Raw genomic sequence first — 20,234 nt, 5'->3', positions numbered from 1 at the left:
GCAAAATATATATATATTTTATATATATATATATATATATATATATAATGTGTATATATACAGTTAGTTTTTTAAGAATTAGATTTTATTTTTATATTTTCAGTTTTCCTTTTAATTTTAGTTACATTTTTAAAGGGGTCATACGACGATGCTAAAAATATATATTTTTTAGTGAATTTGGTTTAATGCAATGTGTTTGCGCGGTTTAAGGTTCAAAAAACACATTATTTTCCACATACCGTACATTATTGTTGCTCCTCTCTGCCCCGCCTTTCTGAAACGTGTCGATTTTTACAAAGCTCATCGTTCTGAAAAGCAAGGTGTGCTCTAATTGGCCAGCTATCAGTGCGTTGTGATTGGCTGAATACCTCAAGCGTGTGACGGAAATGTTACGCCCCTTGCCATATTTGGAAACAATGTGGCGGCAGCAATACTACAGCGAGAATAAAAGTTACACCTTCTTTCTTTGCGTAAACATTGTTATGCAAATCTTCCAAAACAGTGACGTAGATATGTGGGGGCATGTTTAAATGAGGCATTTTAGGAAGGTGTGGACGAGTCTTAACTTTAGTCTTTGGAACCTTACAGATCGTATTTATGCACGAACAGCTTGTAACACTTCAAAGACAAAGGAAAACCTGAAATCACACCATATGACCCCTTTAATAATTTTATATTTCATGCTTTTTGAAATTTTATTATTATTTTTTAAAGTATTACTATTTAGGTTTACTTTTTTTATTTCAGTTTTAGTTTTAGCTTCAGATTTAGTTTTTATTATTTCTAGTTAGTAATTTTAGTGCTTCAACTTCAACTTATTTTAATTAGTTGCGAGTGTAACATTTTTTAGTTTTTCATAAAATATTTAGATTTGATATATTTCAGCTTTATTTCAGTCAATGTGACTTTAAAAAAATTAGTATTCAGTTTTAGATAACTCTGCGATGCAAACCATGTTTTGAGCTACCCCTAATCTAGCCTCAAAAACATTAGAAAGTTAGTATTTGTTTCATGAAGAACGTTATTTGGACAAGATTAGATTTTTAGGCACTTATATTTGATGTCATAGTTGAGAATTAGCTTGCATCATTACACTCGATGTGTCATCTCCCATGATGTTATTGATTCATCAGTCATGTGATTCTATCATCAGCACTTCTGTTCTATTCTGAGCCACATTCTGCTGACAAACCAATGGAAATAAGTTCAAATGTGACATATTAGATATTTGCTTCTGCATTTTAGTGCACAGGCTGACTTGGCATCTTAGACCCATTGAATACAGCTGGGTGCAGTTCTCCTAAATGTTAGTTAGTTCAGTAAACCTTGGTGTGGTGAATACTTTCCGTACCCACTGTATATATATATATATATATATATATATAATGTGTATATATACATATAGTTTTTTAAGAATTAGATTTTATTTTTATATTTTCAGTTTTCCTTTTAATTTTAGTTACATTTTTAAAGGGGTCATACGACGATGCTAAAAATATATATTTTTTAGTGAATTTGGTTTAATGCAATGTGTTTGCGCGGTTTAAGGTTCAAAAAACACATTATTTTCCACATACCGTACATTATTGTTGCTCCTCTCTGCCCCGCCTTTCTGAAACGTGTCGATTTTTACAAAGCTCATCGTTCTGAAAAGCAAGGTGTGCTCTAATTGGCCAGCTATCAGTGCGTTGTGATTGGCTGAATACCTCAAGCGTGTGACGGAAATGTTACGCCCCTTGCCATATTTGGAAACAATGTGGCGGCAGCAATACTACAGCGAGAATAAAAGTTACACCTTCTTTCTTTGCGTAAACATTGTTATGCAAATCTTCCAAAACAGTGACGTAGATATGTGGGGGCATGTTTAAATGAGGCATTTTAGGAAGGTGTGGACGAGTCTTAACTTTAGTCTTTGGAACCTTACAGATCGTATTTATGCACGAACAGCTTGTAACACTTCAAAGACAAAGGAAAACCTGAAATCACACCATATGACCCCTTTAATAATTTTATATTTCATGCTTTTTGAAATTTTATTATTATTTTTTAAAGTATTACTATTTAGGTTTACTTTTTTTATTTCAGTTTTAGTTTTAGCTTCAGATTTAGTTTTTATTATTTCTAGTTAGTAATTTTAGTGCTTCAACTTCAACTTATTTTAATTAGTTGCGAGTGTAACATTTTTTAGTTTTTCATAAAATATTTAGATTTGATATATTTCAGCTTTATTTCAGTCAATGTGACTTTAAAAAAATTAGTATTCAGTTTTAGATAACTCTGCGATGCAAACCATGTTTTGAGCTACCCCTAATCTAGCCTCAAAAACATTAGAAAGTTAGTATTTGTTTCATGAAGAACGTTATTTGGACAAGATTAGATTTTTAGGCACTTATATTTGATGTCATAGTTGAGAATTAGCTTGCATCATTACACTCGATGTGTCATCTCCCATGATGTTATTGATTCATCAGTCATGTGATTCTATCATCAGCACTTCTGTTCTATTCTGAGCCACATTCTGCTGACAAACCAATGGAAATAAGTTCAAATGTGACATATTAGATATTTGCTTCTGCATTTTAGTGCACAGGCTGACTTGGCATCTTAGACCCATTGAATACAGCTGGGTGCAGTTCTCCTAAATGTTAGTTAGTTCAGTAAACCTTGGTGTGGTCACATAAATTAAGTCACATCATTTCCAAAGGAATTGTGTCAAAAGAGTCATCAGGTCATCTCATGGGTTCTTGTAAACGTTGTTGCTTATAAACCGTCACTGTTACTGAAGTGAAGATGGATCATATTTAGCACCATAAATGATTAGATCTGTGAGTTTTACAAATGTCAAGTGCATGTGGGCATTGGAGGAGATCAGAAGGCCAGAAAATCACTCAGAAGGAGACAAAGTGCAGAGCATCTGTCCTGCTATTGGATTTCCATAGTTAAATATATCACTGCCACTAAGGAGAAAGACAGTAATCAATAGCTGCTCTCACATTGCCAGCTTGTCTCTCTCTCTTTATTTGTCTCTGTCTTTACTACTTTTTATCATTATATGGACACTGAATGCACTATTAAGCCTATAAATATACAGGCATGCAAACGTGTGCAAGATGAAGTGCCCTTCAAGTTCTTGTCTATGAGCGGATGTGGCGTTTATCGAGTATCGAGTGACAAGGTTTTTCAATAATGGATGCTAAGTGGATGTTGTTGCAGGATTTGAGGGGGGTGGTGGTGGTGGTCTGTCTGTCAAAACCTAGTGAGCTGCCTATTTTTAGGCAACCCAGGCACACTTCTGATGTGATTAGCAAATTAAAAGGTTGTACCCTTTGCAGATAGAACAAACTCTGTGGAAATAAATAAGATAAATTATAATTATAAATATACTTACAGTAGATTTCATTCGGTACTAACGGGTGTCAAAAAACTAGTTCCGTCTAATTGAAATTGACAGTTCGTGCCTATCAGAGTCAAATGTTAGCTTAGCAACATATGCTAACAACAGACTGTATTGGAAACAAGTGCAGGTGTTAGCAGGTGTTACAAGCCATATAATCACACCACAGAGTGTAAGATGTGTTACGCTGAATGATGGTACCCAGGAATCATTGTTTAATTGGGTGTTGGAAGCAGTTCAAGCCTGAGGGGTATAATGTCGGGATGTGTCAGAGCTCTTTGAGAGGAACTACAGCATCTGACATCTGCTGTTAGTCGAGAGTATGCAGTGATGTGAAGTGTTGGGCTCTCAGAATGAGAACACAGCACACATACACCATACGAGGAGGCGTGTGTCAAGTGCTCTGACTGTCCTCGAGGGTCTTTAGAAAGACACGCATTGATGATCTCCACACTCTCGCTGAACTGTGCCAAGAAGAGGCCAATACTAGCAGCACATATTGTATTGTATTGGGATCTCATAGGGAAGACACTGTATGAAAGTGCAATCAAATACTAATATATGTATATGTGGAAACAAAAATCAAAAGTGCAAACACACACACACACACACACACACACACACTGGTTTCCATGTTTTATGGGGAGTTCCCATAGACATAAATGTTTTTATTCTGTATTCTATGTTTTATTCTGTAAACTATATTTTCTATTCCCTTACCCTGAACCTACCCTCAGAAAAAACTTTTTTAGCATTCTATCATTTTTTAGCATTATACTGTATATATGAAAGTGCAACCACATACAAATAAATAAACATAGAAAATATATATACGTAGAGACAAAAAAGTGCAAACACACACACACACACACACACACACACACACACACACACGCACACACATATGTATATGCAAATAAATAAACGTAGAAAATAAATATGTAGAAACACACACACATACAGTATGTACTGTGCATGCATATATGTGTGTGTGTTCGCACTTTTGATATACAAATATATGCATACGTAGAAACAAAAATCTAAAGTGCAAACATACATAATTCATATCTACATACATAAAAAACAAAAAGCAAAAAATAGCATATTTACACACAGACACACACACACATACTGTATTTATATGGTTGCACTTTTGAATTTTGTTTCTTTGTACATAGCATTATTTGTGCTTTTCGTTTATTTTATTATTTTTTAATTTAATTATTTAGTTTATTTAATTATTTAGTTAATTATTTATAAGTTTATTACTTAGGGTTAGAGTCTTTGAAAAAGTAAAATGAAGAAAAATGCTTTTTTGAAATAACAGGAAATTGCAGTTACAGCTTGGCAGGCCATATTAACTGCCTATGTGTGGCTAAGTGTATTTATAGCATACAGCATATTGTGTCCATATCTATAAATGTATATATGCGTGTATATAGTTATATATGTACATTTATGTGTGCAGAAGAGCAGGGGCGTCATGAACTCATTATTTTTGAGGGGGCACGAGTGGGGGTCGTCATGTGACACACAGCAGCCACAATAGCACTCATGTTTTATTTCTTTTTTTCCTTTTTATTCGAAACATTCCCAAACGCATTAACTATATTTTGAAATATCTTCATTTTCACTGACAGTCTAGAGTTCAAGCACTCTCAAAATCTCCCATTAAAATCACTGAAGCTGTTTACACTGTGAAATGAATATCTTATTTACAGATTCATACACACATCTGCAGTTTGTTGTTTCTAACGAGAGAATTCGCCAGAAAGAGGTATTCAGACAGCAAGCGAGTGAAGAAAACACCGACATTTTAGCGATGACTCTGAACACCTCTGATTGGCCATTGCATTCATAAGCTCAACAGCATCGTGTGTGATTGGTTATAATGCGCAGTGCTGTAAAAACGCGTCTGTATCTGGCTCAGCGCCAGCCAGCGAATACAGATTTGAATTTAGCAGCTGATGATATGACGTGCTGAACGATTTAATCATGCTGGTGTGATTGTATGAAATATAGAAAATATTATTCGGCTATTTTTTGTCTTTTGGAAGCTGTATTCAAAATCCACTTGGCTCAAAAATCTGACTTTGAATGGGCATGGCGTCTCTGCAGAAGAGTCCACAAATACATGCGGTGGTTTCATCAGGCCGCTGGCAGAAGCAGATCTCCTGGTTGCATGGCTATCTCTGTCTGTCTGTCTGTCTGTGTTTCTGTCTGCTTGGCTGTCTAACCCCAGTCACAGAGTCACATGCCCTCGAGCAGAGAGCTGTAAACTGCTGGAAAGCATTCACACTTCCTCTTTCCTGACTCGTCGACCTCTTACTACGTGGCGTCCCCTGAAGGTTGAGTTGCGAGCTTACTCATGCTTCCTGTGGTCGACTCCTGGGGCCCCATAATGGAGGGGGAGGGTGTGTGTTTAAACACCAAACCCTTCCTGAGACCAAGACCCTTTAACACATTTACTGTCATTGGATGAAAATGGCTCTTGAAAAATTGGACTAGGTTACTGTCACACTGCCTTTAATGTAATGAAAAACATATGTTTTACTTAATATTTCTCTATATTGAACCCTGTTTCCACCACTTAATACAAAAAAGGTAATTGCGACTTTTTATCTCACAATTCTGACTGTTGCAATTCTGCGAAAAAAGTCTGAACCGCAAGATATGAACAGAGTTGCAAGATTTAAACTCAGAATTGTTGTTTTTCTCACAATTCAGAGTTTATGTCTTATAATTCTAAGATTATAATTCACAATTCAGTTTTTTCCACCATGAAATACAAAATAAAAAAGGTAATTACAATTTTTATCTTACAATTCTCCCCTTTTTCTCAGAATTCTGAGTTTACATCTTGCAATCCTGCTTTTTGCTTAATTAATGTTCCGGAAACATCCTGAAAATCAGAACTGCTAAATCTGCTTGTTTTCCCTCTGATGTTTCTCACTGAGAAGATGAAAGGCAGGTGTGTGTTTTGGTGTGCAGATTTCCTTGCTGTGGTCAGCGCTATTACAGATGGGGCTTTTTGCAGAGCGCGTCTAACACTCTCATCATAACCACTGAGGGTCCTGTGTAGAGATCTGCAAACATCAAACACTTTGTACCACCTTAGTGTCCTATTTACACATCATGTTCAAGCTGCATATCTCTTCAAAGTGGGCTGCAAAGACTGATTTTTTCAGTCTGTAGTGGGCGCTTGGTATGAAAACACAAAAGCCGAATCGTGCTTGGAGCTGTTATGAGACGTTTGATCCTCGGAAGCGTGGCATTGCGAGGCTTTATACTGAAGGTGTCATTTTTAAAGCCAATTAGAGATCTTTTTGTTTGCAGAGATTTTTTTTTTCCAGCGCACCCCCGAGCCATCTGTTTGGATCCCATCAGCTTCAGTGAAGCTCAAAGCTGTGTGCTTTAGAAAAGATGTCCTCCCAAGGCCTTTTAAAGAGTCCTCCAGTAAAACTTTCATGAGGGTCTTAAGCGCGTGACTGAAATGCAGTCAGGAACAGATTTTTTAGGAACTGTTTTGAGTCTGCAGTACATGGATGATAATACATACACGCAATATTTAAGCATAACTTCATCATAAAAACATCACAGAAGGAACTTCAGCTACACAGTATTGTTTGTGTTAAGTGTGCTGCGTAAGAATATGTGCTGATTTGTATAGTAACATTCATTATACTACAGTTAGTTATAAGGTGCTAGAAATGTTTAATACTACTAAAATATACACTGTAGCGTAAGTTACAATAAAATATAGCAAAATCAACTTAACTAAACAACTAAAATATTCTTTCTGGCTACATCGATAAGCCAGTAGGTGACTGCAAGGCTTTGAGTAAAGGTACGTTCACAACAATAACGATAACTATAAAGATAACGATATTAGCGTCCACACTAGCGAACGATATTGTCTGTTTATTCTAAGCACACCCTCGTCTGCCACTTGAAATTCTCCAGCTCGTGACAGCAGGATGGATTCTGATTGGCTGCCAATGTTTTTATTGTTCATCAGCTGAAAAAAATCATTCTGAAAATGATTCCGACGATATCGTTTCTCTGTGCCTTTATCGTTGAATGAAACAAGTTAGTCATTGAATCATTTACTCAACTGAACCAATTCATTTGTTCAAGAACACTGATTTATTCAGGATGAATCATTTACTCAAAACAAAGTAAATTTAAAACTGAAATTTAGGTTACTCAGTTTTAACGTCGTAATGAACTGTTGTTTAAAATTAATATCACACTCGTCACCGTGTTGTTGTTTTTTTCGTTTGTGATTTTACCACATGCGTGTGATATTGTTTATGGGCTCCAAATATTGATATATGCGATTATTTGTGTTTCATAATTCAGTGAAACGTGTAAGTCTTTACTTTTTTTAAATCAACCGCAAAACCTTTGTTTATGCCATTGATAAGTTAACATTATATGCATATAATTAGCATCACACTGTAAAAAAATAAATAAATAAAAATAAATCCATAGAAAAACAAATAATGTCCTGGCATAAAATTTCTAGTACATTGAAGAAAATGTCTGTAAACTTAACAGATTAAGTTTACAGACATTTCCTTCAACCCTAAAACACAACACAATGCAATGCATAATTAAAAATACGGGTAAAACAAATGTGGAAAATAAACATGGATACATGTTTTTACTGGTTTCTCTTAGAGCTGTCAATCAACGACTATGGACTAGTAATCCAGGGTTCACACTGTCTGAAGAAATTTAGAACTAATGTGTCTCATGTTTATCAAAAGCACAGTGATGTCATCAAAGCAGAAGCAAACACACACTGTAAAAAAAAATCCGTAAAATTTACGGTAGAAAACCGGCAGCTGTGGTTGCCGGAATTTTACCGTAAAAAATACGGTAGCAACGTTTTAGGTTTTACGGTTTTAACTTAAATTTACAGTTAAATACCGTAATTTCATTAACTGATAAAATTTTATTATATACCAACCTATTGAAGTACTAAAATCTGTTTTGTACCTTTGTAATACACTGATAACCACCAAATGCAGGTGGTGATGAGAAAGTCACACGATGAACCAAAGCCTATCACAAGCAGCTTTTAAATAATAACATATATAGAAGGTGCACAGTGTCATTCACACAAACACCAAACACCATCATGGTAACACACATGAAACTGAAATAATGCAATAAACATTAATTTAACAACATTAGGTGTAACACACAACCCTAATATACAAAACTGATAAGAAAAAACTAAAAAGAAACATAGTTATTTCAACAAAAAAACATCAAATTTGAAATGTAACGCAGGGAATTCTGGGAATGTCAATTTACGGTTATTCACTGTAAATGATACGGTCTTTTTCACTTCCAAAAACGGTATACTACCGTAAAATTAATGTCCAATACATGTAATGTCCAATACAGTTTTTCACCGTATATAGTAGGGGAATTTACCGTTAACCATTTAACAGGATTTTACTGTAGCATTTTTACAGTCTTTTACCGTTAAATTCATGGTCATTTTTTACAGTGCATGACAGGTTATTCACCACTCTTCTGATTCCATTTCATCATCAGGTGACATTTAGCTGAAATTCCACTTGCTTTGCATATTTTAAATAACGTTCCTATTTTTGTCGAAGCTGAAGGAAGCCGGCTCTCAGGGCACAGGAGGACTAATCTTCTCGGATGTGTGGGCAGTGTGTGAGTGTGGGAGAAGCTGTGTGCTTCCTCCATGGTTGAGGAATTACAGAGGAGTTTCAGTTGGTTGTGAAACACTGAGAAATACTGTTGCTAAGTTATCATTTTCATATTGTGATAAAGATCTTGAGTTTGTGAGGTTCCCTATTATGACCAACATGTGCTGTCTGATATGACATACTGTTTAAATCTGATTCACGTTACAAGAAAATTAGAATTTTTCAGAAAAAGAAGTACAGCAATGAGCTGAGATCATTATGTAGGTCATAATAGCAGCTGTTTCCTCTCAAGTGGGATCCACCTGGCTTAGATCAGTGTTAGCGTTGGGGTTTTCAGCACAATATTACTCAGGACTTGTTGTGAATATGGTTCCACGTGAGCACCGGTTCTGTCTGTGCAGTGTTGTTTTCATCTCCTAGAACATTGGCGTAGAGATAAGGATGAACTGGCCAAAAACTGTGGTATTGCAAACACAGTCATAAAGGCCAGAAAGTACATTTCATCCTGTTCGTGAAGTTTATGATTTTGTCTTGCTAAGGAATCGATCTGCAGATGTTCAGATGAACTGTTGGGAATTGAATTAGTATAAAAAAGCCAAAAAACAAAGTTTTTATTTCTTTTGTGGAACAAAAAGTTATATAATATGACAAATCTTAAAGGAATAGATCACCCAAAATGTGCACAGGCTTAGGCCAGCCAAGATGTAGATGAGTTTATTTATTGGAGCAGATTTGAAGAAATTTAGTATTATCACTTGCTCACCAATTAATCCTCTGCAGTGAATGGGTGCCGTCAGAATTAGAGTCCAAACAGCTAATAAAAAACATCACAGTAACATCCAGGCCATCAGTTAAGGAAGTGAAAATCTGTGTATTTGTAAGAAACAAATCTATCATTCAGGCTTAACTTTAAACTGTCACTTCTGGCCAAAATACCATAATCCATAATAATGGTTCCTTCAGTGAAAAAGTCAACCCCCTGTTTGTCCTCTCACATCAAAATCCACTGTATTTGTTTAGAACGTTTTTTTTTTTTTTTTTTGTAAACTGTGCATATTTCTCTCCTGATTCAAGATGACTTTTTTTACTAAAGAAGGCAATATTATGTCGAGTATTTGTATTTTAGTCAGAAGCAATGGTTTTAAAGTTAAAAAGTCTTAATGATGAGTTTATTTATTACAAACACGCAGCTTTTTGCTTCACAAGTTTATTGTGATGCTTTAATCAGCTGTTTGGACTCATTCTGACGGCACCCATTCACTGCAGAGTTAGTGAGTAAGTGATGTAATGTTAAATTTCTCTAAATCTGAACAAATCTAACTTGATCATTGTGTCAGAAAGTTCATTTTAATGTTATACTGTATCTATTCCATTAGATGAGTGTTTTTTGTTGAAAGCACATACATTTTGAATGGGAGCTTTCAGTGTACACTTTGAGGGCTGTGGACAACAAGTGCTGAAGAAAGCTGACTCTCTGTTTATGGCCTGAAGATCTATAAATGGAGTTAAACAAATGAGTGTTTTTAAATATGCATATGACTGCCGATAATTTTCAGTCATTACAGACCCCTCATTCTGGCTGGTCATGTCATTCCTCAGGTTAAAACATCTGTAAGTGTATTCTGCTTTCAGCTGCTGTGGTTTTATTTATAAGGCTGTATTGTACTGTCTCTGAGCTCTGCTTTAATTACGGTACTGCCATGAAAGCACAGATGAGTAAAATGAATAATTAATCTGCATAAAAATTGTAAAAATTGTAACTGGATTAAAAATTCATTTCATTGTCATGTTATATATCACCTTGACAGTCACGGGACCCATTAAACAGCTTCCATACTAGTGTCAGTCAGCGTTCCTCTGAGATCTCTGGATGGCATTATATTAAGCTCCAGTGATCCATAATCACTGATCTGGAATCTAAAAGTAAGGAACGCTTGAGGAACGTGCCTTCAGGAAAACCGCAAAGAGGGAGAGATAAGAGAGTGGCTATAAAAGTCTGTGAGCCATAATGGTCTCTTAGTTGAGTCTATATGAAACAATGCTTGTCTGCTTTTAGACAGAGACACAGAAATAGACCGCAAAGGCTGCTGGAGGACATTAACATCTGATTGAGGCTCATAATTAAACATTCACTCTTACTGAATGTAAAAGTACAGTACAGTGTCATTATGGAGAATAGCATCAGGGAATAGAGATGTTTTACAGCACCGTTTTTTTACAATCAAATTTAAGCTTTTGAGACTAGTTTTAAATATTTACAGTATGTAAACTTTCTCTGAGGTCTGTGTTTTATGTGAAAGATAAAACTGTTGTGAAATGGCTGAAGTATATGGCATAATATAAACAAGTTTCAAGATTCATTCAAGATGTTTAAGTCTGGGAAAAAATTGCATTATTTTATGCATGATTTTATTCTGAATCAGAATGCAGTGAGCATGGTATTGATTGAGGTATGAGGTTTTGTCTTGTAATAATGTAAATGTAGAAAAGCACAGAATATAGCAGTTTAAAGCAGTGTTTCTCAATGTCTAAATTCTGGCAGGTGCGTCCCGAGGACTGGAGTTGAGAAACACTGGTTGCAAAACCATTGCAAAACCTTCATTTCTTTGAGAAGAATAAAGCTGCTTCTGTTGACTTTAGATGTGATATGTGTATTTAGGTTATGCATCTGAGTAGATAAAATATATACTTTTAGAAGGCTGACGTGACATGCTATTACTGTACTTTAAACTACGAAGCATCATTTTGCTAATTGCTCATTTTTATTTTTTTGACCTGATATTAAATGAGAGACTACATGGACTATTTATACTTTCTGTTTAATTCCTATTTAATTTGTCACACCGACAGGACATGAACTAGTGGAGACTTAAAGATGATTAACATTTATGTTTATGCATTAGGTAAATGCTTTTATCCAAAGCAAAATAGTGCATTCAAACTATACATAGTGTAAGGCCCTATGATTTCTGCGGTGTGGAAAATACTGACAGAATTGTGGATAAAAATGTCTTTGAATTTTGAATTTTGGATGGATAAATCAAAAGTAGTGCTGGACACTAGTCAAAATCGCGATATGGCTAGTGACTGTGAATTTTGAACAGCAAAAGACATAGATAGATATGGATGAAAATGAATGGCGCTGTTTTGTCTACTTCATTTTATCAGATTAAATAGTTCATGTTTTATTCCTTCATTTGATTTACACCGGCTTTGAGGATAAATTTGCATTAAATCATAACTCTAGAAAAGTTCAAACACATAATACAGAATTTCAGAAAAAATAAATCAATTCAAAGGGCCCTATTATTTAAATTTTTTTAATGAATTATTAAGCAGTTGTAGTCTCATTAATTGATTATTATACATGCTTTTTGATTATTAAAGTTTCATTAAATGACTAAAATTGAATCCTGAATAATCTAAACAAAAACACAAAATTTATGAAAAATAAAATATAATTTGAGAATTTGATAAAATAATAAAACATATTTCACGGGCCCTAAAAACATATTTTTGTTGTTAAATTGTGTACGTTTTATAATTTAAATTAATTACTAATAACATTTAATTTAACAATTTTAAATAAATTTAAAATAAGTCAGAACAATTTAAATAAAAAAGGAATCCAGAAAAAACACATTTGGAATTTGGGAAAAATAAAACAGAATTGGGGAAAAAAAAAATTGTTTTGAGAGGGCTCTATACACATTAGTTCATACGTTCTCATTCTGATCTACCTTAGTGTTGCTAGTGCCGTGCTCCACTGTTCCCATTTGCATTCATATACATTTTAACCTGAAATCTTGATATATAAAAAAGGATACAACAGAATATGTGGAAAAAAATCAACATGTTGAAACATGAGCATGAGTATTTTTTAATTAACTGGTTGCAAAGTCCAAGAGTGATTCAAAAATTATGCACATGTAATTGCATTCTGTAAATGAGTAATCATAAAACTACACAGAGTGCCACAAAATACAGTACAGTAGATAGACAGAGCATCCAGAGTGAATAATATTTTTATTTTATTTCTTTTATTGCAAATAAACTTTATCCGTTTTGCTGTTTGTTACTTTAAATAGCTTTAGGAGTCAGAACTTTTCTAATATTTGCATATTAATTGGCTTTCCAGTAAATATGAAACTGTTTGTACTTGTGCATCTGTGTGTGCGTTTGTGTGTATGTACACCTGCAAGTGTGTTTGAAAGGATCTTGCCAGTGACCTTGTATGTAGGCTGCTGGTGCCAAACAAGGACTATCTGATTAGTTTATCTGTGTCATGCTCTGTACTTGAGACATTAAAGGGCAGGGAATAGATTGAGACAGATAAAGACAAGACAAGAGACAGACAGGAAACATGCACTTGCACTCTGATGATAGATGGGAGATGATATGGGTGGCACTTTTCACAAATATGGTATAATTTGCTTTTAAAATGACCTAGTTGTTTTAAACACCGTATAGCTTTGTTGCTAGAAAAAAAAAGACACAAATTAAACTGTTTAGACATGTTCCACATAATGTCTTAATATAATAATATAACATTTAGTCTAACCCTCTAATGCTGACAGTGCATGTATTCTAGGTTAAGCACCTCCTTTCACTGACGAGAGGCTGGCATATTACATATACGGTGTTTAAAGACATCGGTAAATTTGAAAGTCCCTGGACCTGGTGCCTGTGATTCAACAGCGGAGACTGCGGTTCCTTAATGTGTGTTAATTACTTGTACTTCAACTTGCAGCCCACTTAGTTTAGCTGATGCAGGAAATCTGACATTGTGAGACAGATTTTCCATTGACTGTCCAGCTGATTTGTACTGTATGTTCACACTGCCTGATACATATACATACAGTACATTTAAAGTAAAAATGGGGAGGAAAACAACTTAATTTAATATTAAGAGACATTTTTAGGACTTAAAAGGTGAATACTGCTACTTACTAAATATATTTTTGTGTAATGACCACTAAATGGTATAATTGATCATTGACCCAGTCGGCAAAAATCTTGCATAGCCGTAGTAGTTTCTTGTTGTCTCTTTCTCTCTTTCTTCTCATGTATAGTACTATAAATATTCATCTAATCAATATTTCATGCCATTTATTAAGTAGCCTCTACACATCAGTTCATATATTCTGATCTAATAATACATGAAATTTTTTTATATATTTTAACTTTTTTTTTCATGTAGTTTTATTATATATATTATATAATATTTTCATTTTTAAGACCCAAAAATGCTAAATAGTTTTTAATATTAACATGTTTTCAAGGAACTCATGGTCTGATTTAATCTGATTAAAAAGTTCAGCGAAAAATGCCCTTTCTTTTTTCTTATTTCTCTGTTCTTATGAAATCTTTGTGTGTTGAATTATAAATAGGAGAAAAGCCACAATGTTTTTTTAGAATATGAAACTAGACTCCAACAGACTCACTTAGCACACTTAAGAGTCATACCGAAATCTTTTTTCTGTCACTTCAGTGAATCTGCATCTACAAAAACTTTCATCACTTTTAAAAGAAACAGAGCGATTGTATTTCAGAGACAACCCCTTAAATATTCGCAGAGAGAAACATTCCCACAGTTATTGTTATCCTCAGGAAACAGTCTGAGGTCGCGGATCCACCCTGACTCACTTTTGCTGGGTTTACAGGGGGTCTTTGAAGCACACCACCTGTTAGAAACAGTTCCATCCTTTCCTCTTCTTCACCGTGTTATGTAAGCCCTTACAGATGCAATCAGATCCTGGAAATAAAGGGGCTTTTCTCTCTATGCTTTATCCACTTGTTCTATTTTGGTGGTCCGTCTGCCTTAAACTCCCAATGCATCTTCCCTTTTCTAAAAGTAGCATGTCAGGCACTCAAATTTTCCCTAGCACACTTAGAAAGGTTTAAATTTTGTGTCATAAAAAGCTCTGTGCTATTTTTTGCAATGACGAGAGATGGCCTGATGGTCTATTACCTCTTGAAAGTGAAAGTAACCATTGCTTAGTTTGCACCAGCTCCATTTTTTGGTCTTCCTGTTCTGTGCTGTGCCGGTTTTAATGAGAAACACAATGAAAGGTTGTTATCCAGAATGAACACTTGCACCTTTGAGATTTTCTCAGTTTGTTTTAGCCGTAGTGTAGAGCTCCTCGCCTGAACAGGAAGCCAGACAAACCGTTCATCTCTTTTAACTGTATTATAATTTCCTGTGTTCGCATGTGTGTCTTATATCAGCACTGATGTGTCTGCATCCAGTATTTGTGAAAAGCGTAACACTAAATTCACAGGGTGTTTACTGCCAAACCTGTTGGAACATACTGTGATAGGCCTGAATACAAATCATGTAATTTCCTTTTTGAAGCGTAAGTGTTACAATATAGCGAGGTGCAGATATGAGGGTGGGAGGGTGGAAGTCCCAGGTGAGATTTCCCAAACACAAGATATATGACATGAACGAACAGATAGACAGACAGTTTCATATGCCGCCAATGTGTGTTTTTGGGTAAGTGAGGTGACAGGAAGAGTTTTTGCTTTTTGAAGAAAAACACCAGTATCTTCTTCCAAACCTGTATGATTTTCTTTTCTTGTAAAGCACAAAAAGAAATGTTAAACGGGATGTTTATGCTGCTCTTCTGCATACAATAAAACTGAATGTGGGCTGTAAATCAACAACCTAAAAAAAAACAAAACAAGAAAACACCATTAAAAACCATAAAAATAGTCCACGTGGCTTAAAATCTATTGTGTAATTTCAGAAGACTTGTAAAGTAGTGTATTAGTCATATAAATTACTTTTATAGCACTTTTGTGGTACTTTTTGTCATTTTTGGAGCTTGAAAGCCCCAGGTCACCATTAGATTTCATTGCAAAAGAACAGTGTGAACATTGTTAAAGGGGTCAGTATTTGAAAAATAATGTGTTTTTTGAACATTAAAGCATGTCAACATATTCTGTTACACCAAATACACAAAATAATGATCTTTAAAAAAGCATCATATGACCCCTTTAAAGATTTAGATAACGATCAAATATTTAGATGTATAATTTGTTTTCTTGTTTAGACAGATTTGGAGAGATTTAGCATTACATCACTTGCCCAACAATGGATCCTCTGCAGTGAATGGGTGCCGTCAGGATGAGAGTCCAAACAGCTGATAAAACATCACAATAATCCACAAGTAATGTAGTGTTTTGTGTTTGTAATAAACAAATCCATCATTAAGGCATTTTAACTTTAAACCGTTGCTTCTGGACTTTATGAGTTGTGTGGATTACTTGTGGATTATTGTGATGTTTTTATCAGCTGTTTGGACTCTCATTCTGACGGCACCCATTCACTGTAGAGGAATTAGCGGAGAGCAAATAATGTAATGCAAAAAAAATTCCAATTTATTTCTCATTTCTTTTAAACTTCTGCTTTTGTGTTCCACTGAAGAAAGAAAATCTTAAAGGTTCAACCATTAAAACATATTGATTACATAATGTAGTGCCTTTTTAAATGTGTTTTTCTTGTGGGAAATGCACAGAAAGTCCTTAAAGTGAAGGTTTTCAGGTTCAAAACTGACACATTTGTTCCCAAAAGGCAATACTGACTGGTTCCCCAACAATGCAGATGAATTATAATAAGTTATTTCCCCTTAACGTGCCAGGCTGGTTGCATATAAGGTCAAATGTGTTGGATCAGATCTCTTTGAAAGACTGAATCTAGAAAGACAAGATGAGCATATTTCTCTTTCTTTCAGCAAAATGGTCAGAGTAGCGTGCAGAGATTGACGGGTCCATGCTTGACTCAGTCAGTGCTCTGTATTCATAATGTAATTCAGTTGCCGTGCACACAGCAGAGTTCAGCTAAGCAGGTGTGATTGCAATTGATTTCTGAACACATCTTCCCCAGGCGCTATGAGTTCGAATGCACAAATTACCCATGTGCTCATCATAGATATGGAAATCTGAATACAGCTGAAATTATGCATTCTAAAAAGGCACAGATCTGATGTTTTAGTGTTAATTGGTGATTTTTGACTGTGCTATAATTGTGCATATAATTGTTTGACCAGGTTTGTGTCTGTTTGCATTTAAATGCACACCTGTGCATGACCTGATCGGGAAGTCTGGCGTTGATGTGTTGAATTTAATGCTATGAAGAGTTGCTCATTAGCGTGAACACTCTTGGTGATAACAGAGCATGCATGATAAATTTCATTCTTTTTCCGTGTCAGAGGCTGATAAATGAATATTGATGCACACTGACCTCTGCTGGTACTAATGTTGAGGTGCTGTTTTTTCAAAACTAAAGATGAAACATTTACAAACACATTTCATTTATAATACTTGATGGGTATTTTATAATGAAAATAAATAGGCCTATTCATATTTAAATGCATATAAATGACTGTGTTACTGACGTATCACATTTTATGTTCTGTTATATATAGAGAACATTAATTTTCACATGGTTTAATTCTGATTGATAATGTTGAAATTTGGTGGTCAGATAATTTTGTATAAAGACAGCTAAACGGCATAATTGATTATTGACCCAGTCGGTGAATATTTTGCATATCTGTGGTAGTTTCATGTTGTCTCTTTCATTTCATGTAATATATTTTCCGCTCTAATCAATATTTCATGTCCATTTATTTAGCAAGTAGCAGTGTAGTTAACAATAATAACTGTCTGATTATATACAATCCCTTACTTAACAAATAATCATGATTTTTCTTATATTTTTCTCTAAGGTTATGGACACACTGTCCAAACTCTCTCATACACACATTGCACAGCAGACTGGAATAAGGTATTTGAAAAAGAAGAAATTAATAATTATAAGTATTTTAAGAGCGCAGGGGATGAAAATTTTATCTCTCTCTCTTTCTATTCTAGGCCGTTTCCCACAGAAGAGAGTGTTGAGGATGAAGACATTTATAACCATCTAGAGGATCTGATAGAGTGAGTCATTTTTCTGCTTACAGTGTTTCTCTTCCTCCTGATATTTTAACCTTTAGCTCACTGCAATCTCTCTGTTAGATATAGGAGCCTCAGGCTGGAGCACATAGGAGTGCTTAGGTTGATGTTAACATGATGAGTCATGAGATAATGTGTGCCACACACATACTGTCCTACGTATAGATGCACTCACTTACATATGTGTTAAAAACAGAGGTGTAAAGAGTACCTAAAAACCATGCTTGAGTAAAAGTACAGATACCTTACAGTGAAAATTACTCCACTACACATTACAAGCCACCAATTCCAAAACAACTTGAGTAAAAGTCTTAGAGTATCTGATTTTAACAGTACTTAAGTATTTTACTTATACTAAATATAGGCTCAAAGATGCACTAGTCAAAGAGACATGCCAGTGAAAAACTGTAATGTTGTAGAGAAGCTGCGGAAAACAGGCAGAGGCAAGGATCTATGTGCCGATATTTAATGGAAAAACTAGAACAAACAATAAGCCAAAAACCGAAGGGAACAAAGAACAGAATGACCGGCAAACAGACAACCATTACATTCAACAACTCACAAGGAACTAAAGAAAAACTAGGGCTATATATACACAAGGGGGCTAACAAGCTTAACAAGATAACAAGACACACCTGGGGAGACAAATCAATGGGAACCAATGAACAAACGGACTACAAATTGACTACAAACACCACTGGAGACAGGAAGTGACATAAAAGTCCAGGGCAAGGCACAGAGAGCATGAAACAAAAACAAGAAAGAGTTGATTTGTGAAGAGGGCAATCACGTTTATTTTCTAAAACTAAAATAAAACTGAACACCTCAAAATTACAAAACAAACAAAAAAAAACCCAATATCTTTCAAAAAGGTCTCTTCAGTAGGCTATAATGGATAAATCAAATAATGTTAAGTAAAATTAAAAAGCCGAAGCCTTCTTGCACTGGCTGTGCTAGTTTTGGCCTCATTGCCAGCTGCAGTCATGTCCTCATCTCATATATAAAACACCTGTGATTCACAAATACTTGCTAAGGAACTCGCATTCACATAAAGTAGCCTTGTTGACAAGTTTAGGTGAGTAAGGGTGAAACGCACAAGATGCAGTACTTTCAGTGACCTGTAGTAGGCTTTTGTACTCATGTCTTTTGTAGCAGAAATAAACCGCTGCAGAAAAAGCTAGGTCCATGCAAAATGTAATGTGTAACTGCAACACTCATTTCAAATGTAGTGGAGTAAAGAGTACAGATACTCATTCAAAAATGTAGTGAAGTAAAGAGTAAAAGTTGCTAATATCTTTGATACTCATTACAACTACAAAGTATCCAAAAAGATACTCAAGTACAGTAACTAATTACATTTACTCCAATACTTTACACCTCTGGTTAAAAATACTTCTTTGTTAACCCATAAACAAATGTTTTTATTTTATTATATACTGTATATTTACATGTCAGAAAGTGACACTCTTAAGTTGAATTAAACCCTGTCATAAAATTTGTATAAAAATATATTCAAATGTATTAATTTACGCTGCCATTCAAAAGTTTGGGGTCAGTAAGATTAATTAATAATTTATCAATAATTTAATAATTTAAGATTAATAATTTATCAACAAGCACATGTTAAAGTTACCAAAAGTGACACAAAAGGCTTTTACACTGGTACAAAAAAAAAATCTATTTCAAATAAATGCTGTTATATTAAACATTCTGCTCATAAACAAAACCTGAAAAAAACTGTATCATGGTTTCCACAAAATTATTAAACAGCACTGTTTTCAAAATTGACAATGATGAGAAATTATCACCAGATCAGCATATTAAAATGATTTCTGAAGGATCATGTGACACTGAAGACTGGAGAAATGATGAACAATCAGCTGTGCAATCACAGGAATAAATTCTATTTAAATAGAAAACAGTTATTTAAAATTTTACAATAGTGCTGTTTTACTGTATTTTGCTCAAATAAATGCAGCCTTGGTGAGTCTTCTTTCAAAAACATTGCAAATAGCAACGCTAAATGTTTGAGCAGCAGTGTATTAAATTGTATTAATTTATAGTGAGATGATGCATTAAAATTGATTAAAACTTTAAAAACAGTGTTAATATGATAGAATGTTTACAATGTTGTACAAAATGCTTAAAAATCACCTCATAAAACTTGAAAAAGCAACTGTTTCATATAA

The 20,234-nt window shown here is 34.6% G+C and overlaps 1 protein-coding gene across 2 annotated transcripts in view; it reads left to right on the top strand.

Moving 5' to 3' along the window:
• LOC107739004 (guanine nucleotide exchange factor VAV3-like) overlaps positions 1-20,234 on the top strand; it is a 65,119-nt gene that overhangs the window by 5,035 nt on the left and 39,850 nt on the right. For both annotated transcript variants that reach the window (XM_016550958.1, XM_016550957.1), the window contains exons 2-3: positions 17,820-17,878; positions 17,965-18,030. In XM_016550958.1, coding sequence (XP_016406444.1) covers positions 17,820-17,878; positions 17,965-18,030 — 125 coding nt within the window. The remainder of the gene's footprint in view (positions 1-17,819; positions 17,879-17,964; positions 18,031-20,234) is intronic.

Source organism: Sinocyclocheilus rhinocerous, unplaced genomic scaffold (genome assembly GCF_001515625.1).
Source record: "Sinocyclocheilus rhinocerous isolate Xijiao unplaced genomic scaffold, SAMN03320098_v1.1 scaffold1697, whole genome shotgun sequence".
Lineage (NCBI taxonomy): Eukaryota > Metazoa > Chordata > Actinopteri > Cypriniformes > Cyprinidae > Sinocyclocheilus > Sinocyclocheilus rhinocerous.
The sequence above is the reverse complement of the archived record's forward strand: the minus strand, read 5'-3'. Positions and strand labels throughout refer to the sequence as shown.